Here is a 20,031-nt window from a genome sequence, read left to right as displayed (position 1 = left end):
CCAACCACTGGCTCAGGCGCAAAGAGGTGCAGATTGCCTGTTTGCATCAGCAGTCCAGCCAAGGCAAAGATAAGGCAGCTCCCTTCTCGTCTAAGGCGCCGATGGTACCTTCCCTTGTAGTTCTATCGTTGTGTACAAATTCCACCCCAATTATCTGCTTCTTGACCGTGTCTGTTTCTTTGTCAGGGCTTCAGTAGTCAGTTTACTCAGGGAAACCTCGCGGGAAAAGTTCTATATTAACGCACTAGGCACAAGAAATTGCTGTGCAAGCACTCACCGAGATGCGGGGTCTGTGACGTGGCGAGCGTCAGGCATAGACAGGGGTATATCCAAATCCAAACAGAAACAGGAAACCCGGAACAAGGTCACCAACAATATCCCATACGTGCTGGTCTAATAAAATCCAGCGCGATTCTCACCTGCTCCGACAGCCGCCCATCAGCATAGCAAGATCATCCACTACCGACAATAAGCTTGAAAATGCTATCCTTCCAATCTCGAGGAGGAAGATGGAGGGAAAGGAATACTGGAGGGAGAGGCATGTCTAGGACCAACACGGTTCCGACTCCAGCCCCACCACTGGGCGATATCCTCGCAACTATTCAACGCAATGACCTTGAAGGGGCAGCGGACGAAAAAGACAGTGCTGCTCACATCACCGGCAGTCAGTATCTGACATCGTACAATTGGCTTGACAAGAGCAGCCATCAAATCATTGTTCCAGGTAAAGACTCCAGTTCAAATTATATGTATCGCCGTCATCAATAAACTAATGTATATCTTTTAGGCGAGCCACCGGCCTGGACACCACTTTCAAGACCTACCAAGCTCCGAGAAGACTCGGACCAGTACTATCGCGATCCAAATGCCGCACGATACCCGACGTATCCATTGGAACCAATGATCCGCGCAATTTTGACGGACAAACCCGACTTTTCCTTGGCCGACTTGGATATCGTGGGTTGCGGGAGCACAATGGGTAACTTGCTGCGCTTTGCGCGGGGCCAAAATCATCCCTTCAGAATGATTGTCGAGCTGGTGGGCCAGACAGTTTTCCTGGTCCGAAGGGAGAACTCGCCTACTGAGAGGATCCCCAATGTCCGAGGATACGGACATACATTCCCAGAAGCATACACCACGTGGAGCGCTCGTGTCAAAGGGTCGGAATCCCATCAGCGAATGATAAACTATAATTTTGCGGGCATCAACTGCCTGGTTCGGTTCCAGGCTGATGGGTATTTGCCCGACATGGCTCCCGGCTTGAAGACAATGGAGAACAGCGACCCCGAGACTGAAAAAGAGCAAGAAGAGAGTCTTTTGGCTTCACTGGAAGGAACAGCAATCGCGAGTCGCCATCCCATCGCTGTAGCTGATATGTTGAATGAGCTGGAAATCACCAAGGGGGGTCAGCATATTCCACAATCAGCTGTGTTTGACTTGAAGACTCGGTCCATTAAGAGAATGGATGTTGACACCCTGGGAGATGAGCTAGCACGGTTGTGGATTGGGCAGATACCTAACTTTGTTCTTGCGTATCACAAGTATGGAACTTTTGAAGATATCCGTGTCCAGGACGTGCGAGAGAAGATCAAGCAATGGGAAAGCTCCCACCAAGTGGAGTTGGTCAAATTCGCCAATTTGCTTCATATGATTATCTCATTCGTTCGGAGCACGGAGAGTGGAAGAATTGAAATTGAGCATGAAGAGGGTGTTCAGACGTTGAATTTAAGGGCCCAGGCTGGCGTTCTCAACAACGTTTTGCCGGTGACAGTCAGAGACAAGTGGGATCACGAGTCTGACTTGGATGAAAGTCCCATTGTGGTAAGATCCACGGTGTAAACGCGATCATAGAAGGCTGAACAGTATGGTATGTACTGTGTGGAGAGCTATGTAAGAGAGGAATGAAAGGGTAGTACTGAACTACATACATCCATGTATAGGGAGAAGTCATGTGATATAGGGAGATTTAACACCCCCACGATCTATAGCATATAGATTGAAAACCCCCCTAGAATCCTTTCTTTCTAGATCAACCAAACAAAACGATAGGTGCAAGGCCTGCATGGTGGGCGCTTTTGCTAGGCCTTAAATCGTGCAATGTTCGACTCATCTACAGGGGGGGAATACATCCACATGAACTAGTTCAAGCAGGTAAGGTTAGCCCACCGGAGTCTAAAAGCAAGCTTGGCAATTCTGGGGAACGTGACTCCGGCGGGGTTAACGACTTCCCTTATAGGAGATACAATAGCTATCTGGGTTTTAAACGATAAGTTAGGGGGAAAGAGAAAGATAGTCGGATTGCAATTGTTCATTCGCACCGGAGTGTTGTCGTTGTTGTCGTTGTTGTCGTTGTTTTAATTAGCGTCCAAAAGAAATTCCCGAGTGGTACTAGAGCGATGGAAAGTCCTGTTCATGTTCTCTTGGACTCCTAGCATATAGGGAAGTCGTAAACATGTCCCGCTGGATGCTCCAACATTCAAAGGCCCCCGAGTGCCCACCCAGTTTCAAGCAAGCTGTGCGCCCCTCAGTGCCTGAGAGCGTAGACAGTCACCGGACGCATCAGGCGCCGACTCAAGCCGACTCGGTCTTCTTACTAGTCATAAATTAGGTCTTTATAGGCTTCGTCAATACCTAGAAGCTCTGGTCACAGGTGGTTGCAGGATTAAAAACCCTCCAAAACTGCGGCTGGGGAAATTATTTTCCTGATTTGTGGCCACCTTTTATATTGGAAGAATCTAGTTTTCAACTACAATACTTCAAAGAGCCAAGGTCCATAAAACAATCGAATAAAATCCCATTCATTAAACGGCGAATGGATCTATTTGTGACTGCGGTCATTAGCCTGTAAAGCAAAGACTCGTATCTTCTGATCCTCGCCCCCCGTGGCTAGCACGCAACGAATTTGCACGCCAGGTTGGCCTACCTCATCTAATTTGCTCCTCGGTAATTCTGCGCTTCCCTTCCTTTGGTAAGAGATGGTCATAGTGCCATTGCGTGTATCCTTCGCAATTCCCGGGACCCACTTTAAGCAAGTAATGAATCCATCATGTGCATTGCTAATAGACTTCACACACCTGCCTTGTTGACTCAAATCCCAACAACGCATTGTTTTGTCATCTGATACCGAAAGAAGATACTTCCCCCCGGGTGGAAGGCAATCGCACGCACCCAGCTGGCATGACCGGTGAGAGTCATGATGCAGCGTCCATGAGAGTCCCATAGTTTGATGCTTTTATCACGTGAGCCAGTCGCCGTGATCTCAGCAGCTATCGTCGACCCCCTTGACTCAAGGAACGACGCAAGGTATCGAAAGGATGTCGCCGGGGCAACTGCACAGCAAAGAATGCGATTCTCGTGTCCAGTCGCTGTGAACTTGCATATCGGTTGGCTGGCAGAGATTTCCCAGAGGCGGACAGTCATATCATCCCCGGTAGACAGAAGGAACTGCCCGTCAAAAGACGGCGAAATATCACGTACCCATCCAGTGTGATCCTCTATGGTTTTCACGCGATAGCCATTAATAACATTCCACAATATCACTTTCATATCCCTGCTTGCACTGGCAAGAAGGTTCCCCGATGGTATGAAACGAACAGCACTGACAATGTGGTCGTGACCTCGCAAGGTCTTGACGTTCTTATAATCGTCCGTCGTGTCCCATAGCTTGATCGTAAAATCAGAGCTGCAGGAAGCCAGGAGAATCCCGCTAGATGTGTCGCCATAATCGACGTCACATACCGCCATCGTATGTCCTTTGAGTGTCCTCTCTAAAGTACTATCTTCCCAGTCCCAGATCCGTATTGTCAAATCACCGGAGCCGGACGCGATCAAAGAATACTTAGGGTGGAAAGCTATGCAATTTATGGAATCACGATGCGACTCCAACGAGCGTATCGGATGTTGAGGAAGCCAATCGTTGACGTCTGCGTTACGGTTGAGGAAGGAAGGGCGGGTCGAGTTGAGCTCGTTTTGGAGGGCTTTGTTGTGGGATTCGAGGGCCAGTAGCTATTGGGCAGAAATTGTCAGTGTCGCTGTAGCGGAATTATAGCATTGAACAATTCGGCCCAAATAGAACAGGGGGTTGCCACCTTTTTCATTAAGGTAGAGTTGCTGGTCCATTTTCTTTCTAGTAGATTTTCATACTGTTTCGCAGCGGTCGCGTCAAACATGTTATCTGGAAAATCCGATTCTTTTCGAAAGGCCGCGAGGGTTTCGGCAAGGCCATGTGCTGACAGATAGGCTATAATGGATTTATTTCTTAGAGTATTCCAACGTTGGTCAGTGAAAGCATCAGCAAGGCTCCAACAACGTGAACTCACAGCTCTGCTGCTTGCTGCGGCGTCAGTGAACTAGGCATTTTGAACGACGAAGTCGAGAGTCGATAGAGCGCCGCTTATCTTCTTCAAGAAACCCTTTTCGAACGGGGTAAGGGGTTACGCTTCGCTTCGTTGGGGTGGATGTGAGGAAAGGAGCGTGGACAAAGGGGTAGGCTGAAACTTGTAGCTAATTCGACGAAGACTTTGCGACTGGAAGAGGTAAGTCACTTCAACCTGTGAAGTCTAGTACCGTGGAGGATAACGAATGGAAGCAGTGGTTGAACCCTCTTTGTCAATTGAAGCTAGAAGCTGGGGAACTGATGTGACGCGGTCGGTGCGAGAATAGGAGAAGGGGGAGGAACTGCCAAGAATATCACCAGGAACAATATAGACCCTTCTGAGTAAAAGTACATTCTTTCCATTTAGTTAGTTGTCACTAAGTCATTGGTGTGGAAAGGGTTTCGCAGATCGCGAATAGAATAACATACCTTTACAAATGGTCTAATAATTTCAGTTTGTATGCTGCCATAACACTATTAATATTTATCTCATTTAGGTATTCATAAATATATCATGATGGCGATGATGGGGATGATGTTAATGAATTAATTTGCCGATATAGCTCGTTCTAGGTATATGCTGCTATGCAGGAGTGGAGTCAGGCCTGCTAACAGCTGGAAGTGGTTGGTTCGGGCCAACCCACTGAGAGACTATCGGAAAACCTGCAGGGCGACTTGCTGATCGTTCGTTCGCCCACTGCCTCTAGGAACTTGTGAACGGCATTGGGTGGGATGCAACAGGCCGGTCGGTAAAACCTTGCGAATTGGCAATCGCTCTTGTTCTTCTAAGACAACAGTGCTGAGCGCAGGAAGTATGACTAGGAGTAGTGCGTACGCACGCGTTACATATTGACCGAGCACCTGCAGGAAGACCGGCACCCGATTAGCTTGTGGCGTAGGGAGTCTGGGGCTACCATCATCTCCTGGTGCTTTTCTTGCCTTTGCCTTTTCACGGCTTCTTCTATTTCTATGCCGTAAGTGGCAATTCGATGGCTGTGGGGATGGAGACGAGAGATTGTGGGAAGAGATTCGTTGGCGGTAGAGGTTGAAAAAGGTCATCCGGAAGGCTTCTGTCTTTCAATCGACAGTTTACGGAAGCTTTCCTAGGGATTGAGGGTCTTGGATCCCAAAGTGTGGTGAGGCCTCCTTGGCTAGATCCCTTGATGCTGGAGGGTGCTATCAGTAGCGTTGCGGTCAACTTTGCCAATGAGCAGATAACTACTGCTAGTGGGGCGCAAGGCAGTTCCATTCGCCAAGTCGTACGCAACTTGCCTAGCGACCACCAGGAGAAGATGCTTAAGAATGTGCGCGCTATCACCGTTGACCAGATTAAGGGTGCTGTACGTGATATTCTTTTGCCAATGTTTACTCTTAAGACGGCGAACCTTGTCGTCACCTATACGGCCGTGTTGGAAAATATATGTTCTTCAAATGGGAAAATGACTATGAAATGACGTTTAAAATAGGCTATTAAGCAAGGCTTCGAAGCATCTGGCTTCTCTCCTACCCTCCAGCCTCTCAAGGAGTTTGAAGATGAATATGGTCTCTAGGCCGACGATCAGGATGAGGATGAGGATTAAGATGACGATGGTGAGGATGATGACTGAATATTGGAATGATACTACAGATACTCAATAGTGTATAGCGTAATCCACTAGCGAGCTGGCCACCCTAAAACATATAGCAAATGTGACTTGGTATCTCAACAACCACGTTTTTATTTGATTTCATTACTTGTCTATAGCTATTCATAGAATTTTAAATACTATATATCAATTTCAAAGAGGGTAGAAGACCATCTTATCATCATTTCAAAGATTACCGAAAAATACGCTGCAAAAATCTGAAAATATATATATGGCAGTCATAAGGACATGAACTCTTCCTAGACTCCCTAAATATGCTAGATATTTGTTGAATATAGAAACAGCGTTCTATACATCATGTATTGTGAGATCAAATATAATATATGAATAATACTATGAATGTAAAAATTCCAATCTTGTACTGTAAAATGTAAATGAATGTTTTGTCTTTCATGGGAGTATACGAAAAAGAAGCATCTATTTATGCTTCTTTTTCGTGTACTCACATGACATATCAGAAAGACTCGGTGAGAGTGAACAACATGGACTCGGTGACAACAACGTAGGAATGTGCAAAGACATGACTGAAAGCAGGCTCAATTGCAATGTTTAGGCGCCGATGCAGTGTGATAATGACCTGTATGCTGGTGACAGCAATGTCATGATCAAAGTGCATACCGCCAAGGAATCTAGGCTTCTTTTGGTAGGAGCCTGTATTCCAATCCTACATAACAGAGATCTGCAGGATACCCCCTCAATTAGGGTTAGCGTTGTGGGGATGAAAATGGCCAGTATTAATAGAAATTGGCTGGGATTTTCAACAATGTTAGCTAAAAAGCATCAAGCTTTAAGGAAAAGACCCTATAGAGCACCGTTGTTGAAAGATCAAGTTGTAATTTATCGCATGTACTATGTGTTTTAGGGTGGCCAGCTCGCTTGTGTGGCCAGCTCGCTTGTGAAATACTTTAGAGAGCTATTCTATTTTCCCTAATCTCACTAACCTCGCACAGCAATTTCCATGGTCTGTATGTCTCGACAAGAGCTGCATACTTAGGCCCTCTTCCAGCTACACTTACCAATTATGTATGCATGTCCATGGACGTTACAGTAAGCCCGGGGTAAGAGGGTGTAACCATGTTTATCTCGGAGTTGTCGTCGGTTTCCGGTGAAACTATCCGGTGTTGCGGCACGGCTGAATGTTGAATTTTGACTTTCTCACCGAGGATCAATTGCTTGAGATCCATAGGTCACAGCTGGGGCTCTGGGTACTTTTAGATATTCTAGGAGAGAAAGAAATTACTACCCGTGGAGGTATTTTCAGTGCCGCTACTTTACTTTCATTTCCACTATTGATAAGTGACTATCTCATGAAACGCCAGTTCCATTCCTCCTCTGTCTCCAAATTGCCTGAAATGTGGTCTTCATGATATACTTCCCAGCCATAGAGACATAAGGAAGCCGCCATGAGGGGGCAAGAGGGATCCATTGCAAAGTGTACAAGGCTCATTCAATAGTGCTGTGACATAGAGGTCACTTCAGAGGCCACTTCACTGCTGAATGAAAAAGGTCCAGTCTTGCAAGGGATCCCCCCTTCCCCCCATCGAGGCTTCCTGATGTCTCCATGACAAGGAAGTACGACTGAAGGGAAGGGCAGGATCACTCGGGCCAGGCGAGGCCCAGGGCAATGAGAACCCTTTTGAGGTCATCGCCGTTCTTGGCGGAATCATAGAAAACTGCGCCAATTATAGCTTCCATGGTGGTAGCCATGGTTTTCCTTCCGGCCGTTATGCCCAACTGGCCCGGGTTCTTCACGATGAAAGGGTCAAGTCCAAGGGCAATGCCCCGGTAATACAGGTTGATATTGGAGGCCACCTTGGTGATGACGTTCTGAATCTCCTCTGTCAATGATACTATACTTAGCATACTTGCAAAATAGTCATTGCTAAGGGAGGGGGCTTACCCGGAGTTTCGCTCCTCTCTCGGCCTTGTTCAACGAGAGATTGGCGGAGTATCGCATCGCCGACCAATGCGAGGGTCTTTTGCCCGTCGTGATTGTAGATACTAGGGCCTTGAAGAGCCTCGCGAATGAAAGCTCGGTCGGTAAAACGGTAGGCTTGTCCGAGAACCAATTTCTCGAAATCCACGATTTCTTCGTCCTTGGGGAGATGCAAGATAACCATGGCGAAGATTCAAAGTGCGTTGATAATAATGATATGGTGAATTATTTGTCAGAAGCAATGGATTGTATGGGAAGTAAGAGAGAAGTGAGGAGGAAAAGTGAGCATCTTATACAAAATGAAGAGGGAGACAGGAAGACAAGCAAGGTGGGCGCAGCCCGAGGAAATGGCTAGGAATAGTAATGTTGGGCTCGTGCTGTGCTCAGCCTCGCTTTTCTGTTGGCCGTAATCAGTTCATGGGGTATCCATGCATGTTATTCCTTGTCTGTAGCAGCTTGCAGGAGCATGGAAATGTGCCCAAGTATCCAGCTTGTGGCAAACCATCATTGGTAACGCGAGGTGTGCCACTTTAAGTTTAGAAAATAACCAGAGAGAATAAAGTGGTGAAACTGATTTCGAGCACATCTGTACTATAACTTACACTAAGATATGTTGAAAATCCCAGTTGATTTCCATTAATACTGGCCATTTTCATCTTTACAACGCTAACGCGAATCCGTGGGGTATCCTGCAGATGTCTGTTATGCAGGATTGGCACCCAGTCTCTGACCAAAAGAAGCCTGGTTTTCTTGGCTATATGCAGCTAGATCATGACATTGCTGTCACCAGCATACAGGGCATAATCTCACTACATTATCGCTGCTTTTGGCCATGTACTCGGTTATTCCTGCCTTTTGTCACCGAGTCCATGTTGTTCACTCTCACCGAGTCTTTCAGATCTGTCATAGTGGGAGTATACGAAAAAGAAGCATAAATAGATGCTCCTTGCCATGTATGAAAAATATAGACAAAACATTCATTTACTTTCTACAGTACAAGATTGGAATTTCCACATTCATAGTATTTTTACATATTATTTTTGATCTCACAATACATGCTGTATAGAACGCTGTTTCTATAAACAACAAGATACATAGACAAATGCAAGATTGGCGGAAATATATCCTGATGCGATGCGGATTAGTGCGCTTGAGGTGGGGGCTCCTGAGATAAAGAGAGTGAGAACTGAGCTAAAACTGAGATCGAATATCACTGTACAAAAGACTGATTCACGCCGACATATAGAATATGAATAGAGCCATCGCGGAAGAAGTCGCACAATATGGTCATTATCGTCAGTCCGACAATCCGGCCGTGTCTATTGACAAACATGAGAGGATAGATCGTCCAACCATGTCATCGCTGCTTGAAATGCCGCAAAAGATCTCCCTCGACATGCAGTTGTGCATGTAGCAAATGAGGCTAATTCGACGGCTTTGTTCGACAAGTCATTGTCACAGGTTTAGCAGAGATGCGTGGAGCTTCACTCAACATGACAGACGCGTAAGTTGTTTAGGGGCATGGATAAGAACCCTTTTCCCTCCAGAGCTATTTAGATAACTGAGTCAAAAGTATCTCCTCATTCCGCCAACGGGAAAGACACAGGGCGAACTTCAATGACGCCAAACTTCCAAGGCTTCAAACAACCTCTTCGCAAGGCCTCCATCATGCCACATTTCAAATGATTGGCCCATACTCGGGAATGCCCACTGGCTCAACATGCAAATATGGGCACATACTCATTTCCATAGCCCCTGTCAAACCACCCAATAAGGAAATTCCGCACACGAAACACAAACGCGGGGTCGCCAAGCCCCTAAATAGAAACTAACGCATGCACCCATCAGCAATGAGATCATCCTACAGGCTAACCCCAGCAGAGTGACGACGCCCTGAGAAATAGCAGCGGTATGATAGGACAGAAGGTTGTGTACAAAGTATCTGCCTGAGGTATCGTGTATCGTGTATGGTGGAAAGGGAGGGGCTAAGCGCACTCCTGATTTCTTTGGGCGATGGCGAAGTGGAGCGTCTCGGATACTGGTGGTGGATTCTTCAGCTGAGTGGATCTGTCACTTCTACTTTTCTACTTTGAGTGACTTGTTTACTTGTACTGGTACATAACCTACTTTTATAGGTGCGAAAGTACATTGGGTATTCGTACAGTGGATCTCCGATGTGTGTGTACTGTGTTTGAAAAACGCCTGGCCTTCACTCTGTTTACACCTCTCTCATTTGAGAGTGTGTATCGCCCCATGGCTGGGATTAGGTCTAGACTGGCCTTCTTCTTTGTGTCTACCTGGACAGTGTGTTATTCAGTCATTATTACCACGCACTGTTCAAACCTTCATGGTCATCGCCGGCACATTGAGCTAGGCGATGTCATTTTTACCGTCACACATGAGGACTCTAGGTAAAAGTCAAGCGACACAGTTTAGATGTGGACCCAGATACATGATACATATATTATAATGCCAACCCTGGGGTATTTGTAAGATGTTCATTGTGATACTATCGATTTAGGGTAAAGTAGCCCTCATCACAAAACTCCAGGTCTGTCTTGCCATCCAATGGCGAAGATTCCAGCGACCGACCGAACAAAAGAAAGAGAAGCCCAATCAAGGACATGGATAGTTCCCCCAGTCGGACACAACTACCGACCAGACAGAGAAACCGGCGACAGATACATGGCGACTGGCATAAAAGGGGTATGTATGTGAAGAGTAGTAGAAAACATGCGTGGGAGTTGTAGAATGTAGAATAAGTCGAGTTGAGTAGACGTCGAGTAGGCAGCAGTGCCTGCCTGACCCATCTACCGAGCAACACGCTTCAGATATCGCATCGTGAGGTACACAGCTGCCATGCTAGTGTATATACCACCGCCCGCAGTGATCCAAACAGGACGGTGAACACTTAGGGAAGTGCGTAGGAGGTTGGCTTCCTTGGGTTGTCTCTCTCCTTTAGACAGTGTTAGTTATATTGCTATCAGGATCAAGGAGGTTGAGACGGTCGGAAGACAAGGGGGAAGATCATACCCTGCTGGAAGATACGCTGGCGCAGGTTATTCAGACCCTGCCTTGACCGGGCAGGGAGGGCCTGCAGTTGCTGTAGAATAGGACCCATGGCTGCCGACATCTTCGATGTAGTGTGTTGGATAGGGTTTTGATGAAGAAGTCAAGTTGATGGTGTAAATTCGATGAGTTGATTGATGGAAGTGGATGGAATGGCCGATGGAGGGGAGAGTTTCTTGAAAAGCAAAGAAGTACCCAAGCAGGGGAGGGACATGGAAGAAGCACTTATATACACAGGCATCATCTGACTGAATGCGGGGTTGGGAGTCAGCCAGGACCTGGGACTGGGTGAAAGGTGACATCTACGGCACCCCTGTTCGGTGGCAAACCAATGGTCGCGATGCATCATATAACCATCGTGTCCTCGACAGAGTTTCAGAATCCATGTCCCTGATGGCTTCCAGGGTTAAATTGTCTCGATTTTGATGTGATGATGAGCCAAGTGAGCTGGCTAGCTTTGTTCCATGGATTGTGATTTCTATCTCCGAGGTACACAATCGTTTATTTACAAAACTGCCAACATTGAAGGAGACTCGACAGGTAGGTCCATTGAAAACCGCCCTCCAACTGATAGGAGGTGCCAGTCGATGACAATGGGGCCGTGTTAGCCCTTTCCCCACATTCTCTGTCCTGTCGAAACAGTCTTGATTAGCCTTGGCTGTATCCCATTGGTCAGGTTTGGCATCACATATTGACCCCAAGTACATGAATGGATGTATATTAGGACAGTGTAAGTACCTGTGTGCCCTCGACTACTCACCGCCGTGTACATCGTGACACAGACAAGTAGGGGCCTAGCCGGGTGTGATGATCGCCCATAGGTGGGTTCCCCTGAAGTGCCACACAGGGAGGAGGCCAAATTGGAATATATTAAATGTGACTTAGTTGCTTCCATGTTTGCCATATGCATATAGATGTTATGACCCGATAAAAGTGGAATGTTATGGTGGAGTCCGGAGGTTTTGGCCGGTCCCACCCAAATCTGGGGATTGCGGGGTTAGTGGGCCTGCCAGAGCTTAGGTTGACTTGGGCTGTAAGTGAAGTACTTCAACGATAGACTGGAAATTTGTGCTGGGTTATCCATGGCCCTCAAGGCCATTGGCAGCGAAAGCTGATAAAATGTGTTGGCATTTGTGAGAATAGCGATTGAAGGGCAAATGCATCATCACCCAATTCTTGGTGACATGAAAGCCTGAGGCGAATATACATAGTCACCTGACCAATGCTTGTACCTGACCGAAAGGGGTATACATAAGCACAGCGACAGTCGCCGCAAATTCGTACATAGGCATAGCTCTACAAATTTATGAACAGAACACATCCAAGTATGAAAAGCTGACGACAACTAACACTTGAAACCGTGTAGAGGGAAGATTCAAATTCATATAGCAATCGGGTACCATTATATGTGCATGAAACATCTGAACACACCTCTGTTACTCTAAACACCTCTGTTACTCTAAACTTCAAATGTTGTTCAGTCCAAGAATGTTATAGAGTAAGATATATAAATCTAACCTCTGTCTACCATGTCCAAGTTCAGTCCGCGCGGAACACGACATATCTGACGTGCTTCATCAGGCATAGTTGTCCAAATGACCTGGTTGACCTCCCTGCCAACTTGGTCGATCGCATCCATCGCCCACAGGACATCGAGATGTTCATATTCTTCAATGACCTTTGAATGAACGAGGCTCACGTGAGGCTCACGGCCACTTTGGAAGCGATTCAGAAGCCGGCGACCGTCAACAAGAGCATCGGCGCCTCCGATCCAGAATGCAAATGGAGGTGTTCTCGGACCATACCAGGGGCTCGGAGCTGGACTTCCCAAACATGCCTCTGCGGGATTGTCACCGTGCTCAGAAACGGGGTCTCGCATATGCGGGTTTGCGTTCGTCTCCTGGAGCAGCTCGTTCTCTGTGGACAAAATGCATTTATGTTTCGCGAAGCTGTCGCTCCCCAACCACCAGCGCATCGACTCAGCACTGACGTACACAGGGGCGAACTGAAACATTCGATGGCGCAGGTCACGCTCCCAGCGCGTGTCAGACCAGTCGAACAAGAAGGAGAACACCCAATATGCTAGAGTTCCATATATCTTAGGCGGGAGGAGACGCCGAGCAGTCATCATGGACGGAATGAACGAGTGGATTCCAAAGACGAGTCGGAATATCGACGGTGGGAGAAGGCTCATGAATCGGAAATACGGTCTGCTGACAAGGGGGCCGGCATATGCAGCCGGTGCAAGCGCACAAAAGACTGAAATGTATTCACCCAACTCAGGACGATGTTCCTTGGCTAGAGCAACGAAGGTCTGCGTGGTCCCTTGGGAGTGGCACACGAGTCCTAACTTCTCGAAGCCAGTCTCGTAGATCACACGCGAAGTGAGTGCTGCAAGGTCCAAGGTCCCGAGATGGCGAATGTCCCAAGACCACATACGTGGGTCGTTGGTCGATAAAGTGACATGCTCTGGATGTGACCCACAGCGGTTATTCCCTAACCAAACGTCGTATCCGGACTTGCACAGGTAAAATGCCAGACTATCCTCGTCGTTCGTACAGAATGCACCAGCGCTTTGCAGCAACCCATGGACCAACAGAACAGGATACCGACGGTTAGACTGTGAACGGGACGGATTTGGCGTTTTCGGCTTGGTGAAAACATCGGGCCCACGCTCACGCCGCTCTTCTAGTGATAACGCTTCATACTCTCGGGGATTGTACACATGCCATAGGGTGATGATAAAGCCGTCCTCGGTCTGGACACGAAATGTCTCCACATCGAGACCAACTCGGCGAGCATAGTAAGCGACATCACCAACTATAGGGTCCTTGCCTCCTTCCAACGATGGGCATTCTTGGCATTCTTCTGGTCCCTGTTCCTCATCCATATCCCTCTTTTGTTGGCGCAGAGTCCATCTCCGATCGGCCTTAGCCCTTGCCTTCCTGCGCGCCTGTTCCTCTGTATAGAACACCCTTTTTGTGTCCGGATTGGTTCCGCTCAATCGCAGACGAGCTTCCGAAATTGCGACTCCAGCTGTGTGGACCAGGGCCCCAACAAATATGACACCCAGAAAGCATAGCGACAGAAAAAGCGAGGCGACAATAAATATATAGTACTGGACTCTGCGCAACGCAGACGGAGGTCCATACGATCGCATCGGTGGGAAAAGCGGGTGTTCTGCAGTCAGGAAATCAAGGCCGGACGAAGGTTGTTTTTCTGTAAACGATGATGTCCCAGCAAAGGCCGTGGGCGACACAGCCTTGCTATCCTCAACCACCACCCCCTTCCCTTTCTTGTCAGGCTGTATTCGGTCTGGTTGAGCGTGTCGCATGGCCGAGCCGGCGTGACTCGTCTCCGCACGTGCGGTCGTTATGAGGGGCTCGAGCGGAATCGTTGTGACCGACATTGTCATGGATTTCGCTCGTCATCCAGGGTCCAAAGGGGACATTGTGATCTCTCTTTCTAGACTCCGGGGGTGGCGACTGTACGGAGTACAAGAGTCCTAAAACATCATCAAGTATCACTGTGCATTGCTTCCGGGCCATGCATGCCAAGACCTTGGACCGAGCTATATCACGTGATCGATTCAGGGACACATGTGATCGTGGGCCCGGTTGGCCAATCAGAGATCACATGCGTATTGCTCTATAAATAGAATGGCGATGTACAACCCATGGTATACCTATTGTAGTTTCTGCAAAGTTCACAGACAAGGAGTGTCATATCTTGGATTCTATCAAAGGCCAGTATTACTTCTAATGCAAACACAAGGGGTATCAAACGCCTCAGACCTCGCCAACCCTTTCATTTCCCTCCGCTGCCATTGCTTCTCTTTCATCAAGCGTCAACTCACTCTTAGCCTCGCGAATTCGAACGAAGAAAACGACAATTAGAAGACCCAGTATCGCGAGTCCTGTTTGGTACCAAAAGACAGCCTTGTAGCTGTCCTTAGTACCCAACTCAGAAGTCTGGGTATGTACAATATCCGCGAAACCAAGCATGACAGCGATCCCCAAATGCAGCGTACAGTTGATCAATGCACCAGCTAAGCCTTGCCTTGCCTTTGGAAGGTTTGTTGTTATAAAGACATTGGCGAGATTGAAGCTGATGTCAATGCCCACTGTCCCGCATATCATCGCCGGGAATACGAAAGCCCAGTAATTTCCGCCAAGAGGGATGACGGCGAAAAACAACCCAGAGCCCACGTAGCCGAGGCATGATATCAACATAAGTATCGTTCCTGGGACTTTGTGGAAGATCATTCCTCCTCCGACTGAGAGAATAAGACCACCGACACCCATAGGCACAGCCCACGCCACGATTTGCATTGGCGAAGCACCCATTATGTCAGACATGCTATAGATGTTGTTAGTAAAAATCCCAGACTGAAAAAGACCTCCAGGGTATGACTCACTAAAGAACGGCATAGAGTAGAAATATGCCCAATGTGCCGTAAAGAAATAGCAGAGCGATGACCAGAGGCAGCATATACTTCACTCGGAACACGTCGCCAGGCAGAAGAGGGTTTTTCACGACCCATCCTTCCACGTAAACCATTATCCCGAGAAGAATGAGCCCAAGAACGAGGAACAGAGGGATATATGGCGTTTTCCATCCTTGTGGCGCGTAGGAACTGTCCGCAATAGCAAAAACAATGAACACGGCAGCCGGAACGGAAAGACATGCACCAGGCCAATCCATCCGGACGCCCAGTTGTCTCTTCTCGGAATAATCCCGGGGAATGGAGAAGAGTGACAGAACCGACGTGATGGCGGAGAGAATCGCTCCAATGAAGAAGTACCATCTCCAGGTGAGATATTCACCAGCTACTCCGGAGAAGAAAATCCCGACGAAGAAGCCGAGCGCTGCACATGCGCCATAGATACTGAAGACGATATTCTTTCTCGGTCCCGGTCTGTAGGTGCTACCAAGAACCATGATTCCTGATGGAAGAAAAGCGGCCAGAGCAAAGCCCTGCAATGCTCGGCAAATGATCAACATCAGCCATGTTTGGGAGACACCGCATAGAATTGAGGATACAGTGAGCCAAATGGCTCCTCCGCTGTAAATGATATATCCGCCGAACATGTCAGTCAATCTACCGAAGATTAGGAGGGTCGAGGTCACGACCAGTGATAATGCGGTAGACGGCCATATTGCGGATGCTTCGGGCAGATCAAGCTCTTTGACTAGTGTCGGAAGGAGGACATTTGAGCCTGAGATGTAGTATTCCTAGCGAAATGTCAGATTTTTCCTTATGGTGTAAGACCATCATCGATGACTTACTGCAAGGATTTGGGACATGAAAATCGAGAGACAGAAAGAAATCTCTGACCAACAGCCACGAAAGCACTTTGGGCGTTCTCTTCCCAATCTTTCCAAATCGGCAGTCTCTTGGTTTATTCTGGCCTGCTCCGGATCATGTGGCATGGCCTTATTGCCCGGGTCAGGGGCTTCTGGCGATCCCATGATACTTGGTCAGAAGTGTGTCTTTTGTCGTTGTCGGAGTACAAGTAAGTGGTGCACCATTGTATGTGTGATGTTGCAAAGATTTTTATAGCCATGTCAAGGTGGTGGCCGCGGGAGTTGGTGGCTATTTCTAAGCGATGACGCCCCAGCAACTACACACTACCCGACCCAGTATAATGACTATCTGATGAATATTGCCCGTTTCTAGAAGGCTGCTGGAATTTTTCGCACGAGGAAAGCAAGATGATTTGTGCATGCGAATGGATTCCGAGGTGCTAAATCTCCGCGCCAAGACTTCTACTTTGGGCTTCCTTTTTAGGAAGTTGTCGGGAGTGGGGCTGATGAAATCGGAGGCGACACCGGTCCACAGGTTGAGCATCGGTCTCGTTCAGGGGCTTCCCAAGGTTTGCAGGTGGACGTCTTCAGGGTTCATCCATAAAGAACAGTGTATGCAGTGTCTTGTTGTCGGCGCATACTCGTCGATGATGTTGGGCTCGAGATATCAGTGCCCAGCCGACTGGGTTTTGGCGTCTTCCAACAGCGACATACATACCGCCTGTCCTCTCCCTCCAGTAATAATGGAATCCGGCTTTACGTTCTGACAACATCACAGCCAAAGTAGCTTGATGAAACCAACAAGAACGACTGACATCTAGAACCTTCTTGGCACGGTCCCTGATATGTTCAACCACATGTTTGGCCCCGCTTTGTTAGATCGTAGATTTGCTTATTTCTGGCTTCATTTTTCGGAATATTTGATGCATATAGTTCCGAAAGTGATATATCATATGCACGTGTTTCTACCCCACAGACTATATATGCAGCCTCCATGTTGGAAAAGAAACGTCATTGAAAGCAGGGTTCCAACCGCCAGTGCGCTATATGATATTTTCCGCTAGATGATATTTCCCTAGTAGTATATGTGCGTTCTTTGACTTTAGAAATTGTTGCAAATTAACCGCCCTCTGAAATTCATTTACAAAAATTACGCACACTCGCAAGCGAGGGTCCGCCACCCATATACAAATGTATCTTTTACTAGGCGGACCATACAAAAGATACTTAGAGAAATGCTGGTTTCTAACACTACAAGTCTTTTGAAAATTATTATAACCTGCCATATATAATAAACTGCTCTATTTAAATACTACATTCGAGTTTCAGCCTAGGTTTTAAGGAGCCCTCTCGTCGTGTCGCAATTTGATATTAGCACCTCTAACATAACATAGAATAAATAACGAGACGTAATACTGAATTACACGACATTTCCTAATGGACACCGACACACCGTATTTCCCGGACGAGCTGCGTCCATAAATTACCATTTCGTCAATTCAATCACCCACCATAGCACCGATCATCGACGCAGCAAAGATTGGAGGGCAGGGTCGTTTGCCACCACTCCCACTAAACATTCCAGGCGTGCCATCTCTATAGCTTGCTCCAGGGTGTCCTTGGGGCACAATCATTATCCTTCGTGTGTCTTTATGACATACCTTCCACTCATTCTCTTCGAATCATGATTTAAATCTTCTCCATGCGTTCTTGACAATATCCTGCTGAGACAGACGCACCACCATCCCTACCGTGGTTAATACATATCATTCTCGGACTCAAATAATTCCTGAATATTTACCATATTTCTTTCTGCGATGTATCAGATATGGCTTTTACCGAATGATTCAAAGCACTCATGGCGGAATTCGTCGATGGCGTGGTATCCACCAAGGACATTCACAGCACCAGGAGCCTGTGGTTGAAAATACAAATGTTAGCCTTCTGGACGATATTGACGGGACTTTGTGATACTTACATAATATAGGAACCTTGGAAGTCAGAGAGGGTTTGAACACGTAGGCACCGAGGCGCTGCCTGGGACCAGAGCTTAAGGACTGAAATAGGGACGTGTTTGACCCCAATGTAGTTCCCCAGAGCTGCGAGAAACTATTCCATCAAACGCTGCTGGTTGGTGTCATTGCATGGACACCAGTCTGTGGGGTATATAATATCAGGTGACTAAAGGCCGCTTAGTTGTTGATCAAGTGTGGGAGTGGGTTGTGTGGACAGGATTTCCTGTTCTGGATGGGTCCCCATGGTCTTGAGGACAATAGGAGGTCCTGAATCATAGTTGATGACCTGACCAAGATTTCAATAGTGTCAAATCCCCTTCAAAACGTTAATATATAATGTAGACTTCCCAACAGAAAAAAACATGCAAGGTCTAGGAAACGTGGACGTACTGGACAGAGGGGACTATATTTCCATCGGTAAAGAATTCCAAGTGGCGCTGTGACCCCAGGTACCGTGACATAAGGCTGAATTGCGCAGACTTCCAGTCGCTTGGTTATATAAAAGTCAGTCAGGTCCAATTCCCACATTCAGGCGTGCGATTCCTTCCTATCCTTGCATAGGGAGATATGAACCCGAGGATATCCCGCAACCGACGCCACTGCACCACTGGAGCTCCCTTGTGGACCCTGATACCCATCCCCGAGAGGGTCCCTAGGAGGAAAATAATCAATGCGCCGTTTGGGGGAAACTTTAGATCCAGCAAAAGCTGGCACTTTTGTCTTACCTGCTATAACCGCACCATTATTGGTTGGATTGTCGGCGTATTCTGACTAATGAGACTGCTTCACGTAAAGCTCAATATAAGCACGGCCTTGTAGTATTGTTGGTGCCTCAGCCAGGTGCATATTGTCCTTGGTTGTGATTCTTATTCAGACTAGAGGCTGAGTGTTGCTTTCTTGGAGATAAAGGCGAGGGGGAGCAGCAATAGCCGGCTTAGACCCATTAGCGACCGCTGTATGTGATGGTCTGAATTTGATAGGATGCCCTTTCTCTTGACAAGTATCGTCCGTGATGACTGCAGTCGTAAAAGTTTCAAGCTCATCGAGATAAAGTCTCCATGCCTAGTGAAGCTCTCCGTTAAGCGCGAAGTAGGGTCCCTCTGCAACTGCTTTTGTCTTTCCAAGGTCAACTAGATTCAAGGAACGTGCCGCAATATACTCATCCACGTTCTTTCGTATCATTGGGTAGCTGATAGCTCAGACACTGATGACTGAACGACGATATACCCATCGAAACTGAAGATATCCTGTAACACATCATCTTCAGTAAGAAATCTGCTCAAGTTCTCCTGGATTGCCTTCAAGGATATCCCCGTACTCGGTAAATGAATGACAGTTGCCGGTATGAAGGATCCGACTGATTCCTCGCGTACATCGGGGAGTTTGCACTAAAATAAAATCGAGTTGAATCAGCCTTGGTTGGATCGTTCGCATTGCCGTGGTATATCTGTGTCAAAGGTGCTAGGGTGTCATGATACGCACTATATATATCGGAGCCTGGAATATCTGAGCGTAACGCTCCGATATAGTGGTGTTTTTGGCCTAGTGTGTAACTCACCAGTCCAGGGGCAGGTTGTAACATAGGGTTAGAGAAGTCTTCAAAGGGTTTGAATTGCTTTGAGAAGGAGACGAGACTTATGGGTGAAACCAGTTCTAATCTGACTGCAAACAAAGAGAGAGAGA

The 20,031-nt window shown here is 47.4% G+C and overlaps 7 protein-coding genes across 7 annotated transcripts; 2 read left to right on the top strand and 5 right to left on the bottom strand.

The window, feature by feature from the left end:
- Positions 1 to 480: 480 nt before the first annotated feature.
- N7525_002262 (uncharacterized protein) lies at positions 481 to 2,049 on the top strand (the record flags this gene model as incomplete). The annotated part of the gene is made up of 3 exons (XM_061212242.1): positions 481 to 724; positions 788 to 1,764; positions 2,029 to 2,049. The coding sequence occupies 3 exons, from the start codon at positions 481 to 483 to the stop codon at positions 2,047 to 2,049; spliced, it is 1,242 nt and encodes a 413-aa protein (XP_061071468.1).
- A 769-nt stretch (positions 2,050 to 2,818) lies between these two features.
- On the bottom strand, positions 2,819 to 4,357 carry N7525_002261 (WD40 repeat domain-containing protein; the record flags this gene model as incomplete). Its single annotated transcript, XM_061212241.1, has 4 exons — positions 2,819 to 3,117; positions 3,138 to 4,005; positions 4,089 to 4,257; positions 4,320 to 4,357. The coding sequence occupies 4 exons, from the start codon at positions 4,355 to 4,357 to the stop codon at positions 2,819 to 2,821; spliced, it is 1,374 nt and encodes a 457-aa protein (XP_061071467.1).
- A 1,181-nt stretch (positions 4,358 to 5,538) lies between these two features.
- On the top strand, positions 5,539 to 5,925 carry N7525_002260 (uncharacterized protein; the record flags this gene model as incomplete). The annotated part of the gene is made up of 2 exons (XM_061212240.1): positions 5,539 to 5,715; positions 5,842 to 5,925. 2 exons carry the CDS (start codon positions 5,539 to 5,541, stop codon positions 5,923 to 5,925), a joined length of 261 nt encoding a protein of 86 aa, XP_061071466.1.
- A 1,692-nt stretch (positions 5,926 to 7,617) lies between these two features.
- Positions 7,618 to 8,141, bottom strand: N7525_002259 (uncharacterized protein; the record flags this gene model as incomplete). The annotated part of the gene is made up of 2 exons (XM_002557042.1): positions 7,618 to 7,859; positions 7,922 to 8,141. The coding sequence occupies 2 exons, from the start codon at positions 8,139 to 8,141 to the stop codon at positions 7,618 to 7,620; spliced, it is 462 nt and encodes a 153-aa protein (XP_002557088.1).
- Positions 8,142 to 10,767: 2,626 nt separating this feature from the next.
- N7525_002258 (uncharacterized protein) lies at positions 10,768 to 11,090 on the bottom strand (the record flags this gene model as incomplete). Its single annotated transcript, XM_002557043.2, has 2 exons — positions 10,768 to 10,913; positions 10,991 to 11,090. 2 exons carry the CDS (start codon positions 11,088 to 11,090, stop codon positions 10,768 to 10,770), a joined length of 246 nt encoding a protein of 81 aa, XP_002557089.2.
- A 1,449-nt stretch (positions 11,091 to 12,539) lies between these two features.
- Positions 12,540 to 14,435, bottom strand: N7525_002257 (putative ab-hydrolase associated lipase; the record flags this gene model as incomplete). Its single annotated transcript, XM_002557044.2, has 1 exon — positions 12,540 to 14,435. One exon carries the CDS (start codon positions 14,433 to 14,435, stop codon positions 12,540 to 12,542), a length of 1,896 nt encoding a protein of 631 aa, XP_002557090.2.
- A 379-nt stretch (positions 14,436 to 14,814) lies between these two features.
- On the bottom strand, positions 14,815 to 16,498 carry N7525_002256 (putative MFS multidrug transporter; the record flags this gene model as incomplete). Its single annotated transcript, XM_002557045.1, has 3 exons — positions 14,815 to 15,385; positions 15,444 to 16,261; positions 16,316 to 16,498. The coding sequence occupies 3 exons, from the start codon at positions 16,496 to 16,498 to the stop codon at positions 14,815 to 14,817; spliced, it is 1,572 nt and encodes a 523-aa protein (XP_002557091.1).
- Positions 16,499 to 20,031: the final 3,533 nt, after the last annotated feature.

Source organism: Penicillium rubens (assembly GCF_028828025.1).
Source record: "Penicillium rubens strain IBT 27055 chromosome Unknown utg000001l_segment0_segment0, whole genome shotgun sequence".
In the NCBI taxonomy this organism is placed as follows: domain Eukaryota; kingdom Fungi; phylum Ascomycota; class Eurotiomycetes; order Eurotiales; family Aspergillaceae; genus Penicillium; species Penicillium rubens.
The sequence above is the reverse complement of the archived record's forward strand: the minus strand, read 5'-3'. Positions and strand labels throughout refer to the sequence as shown.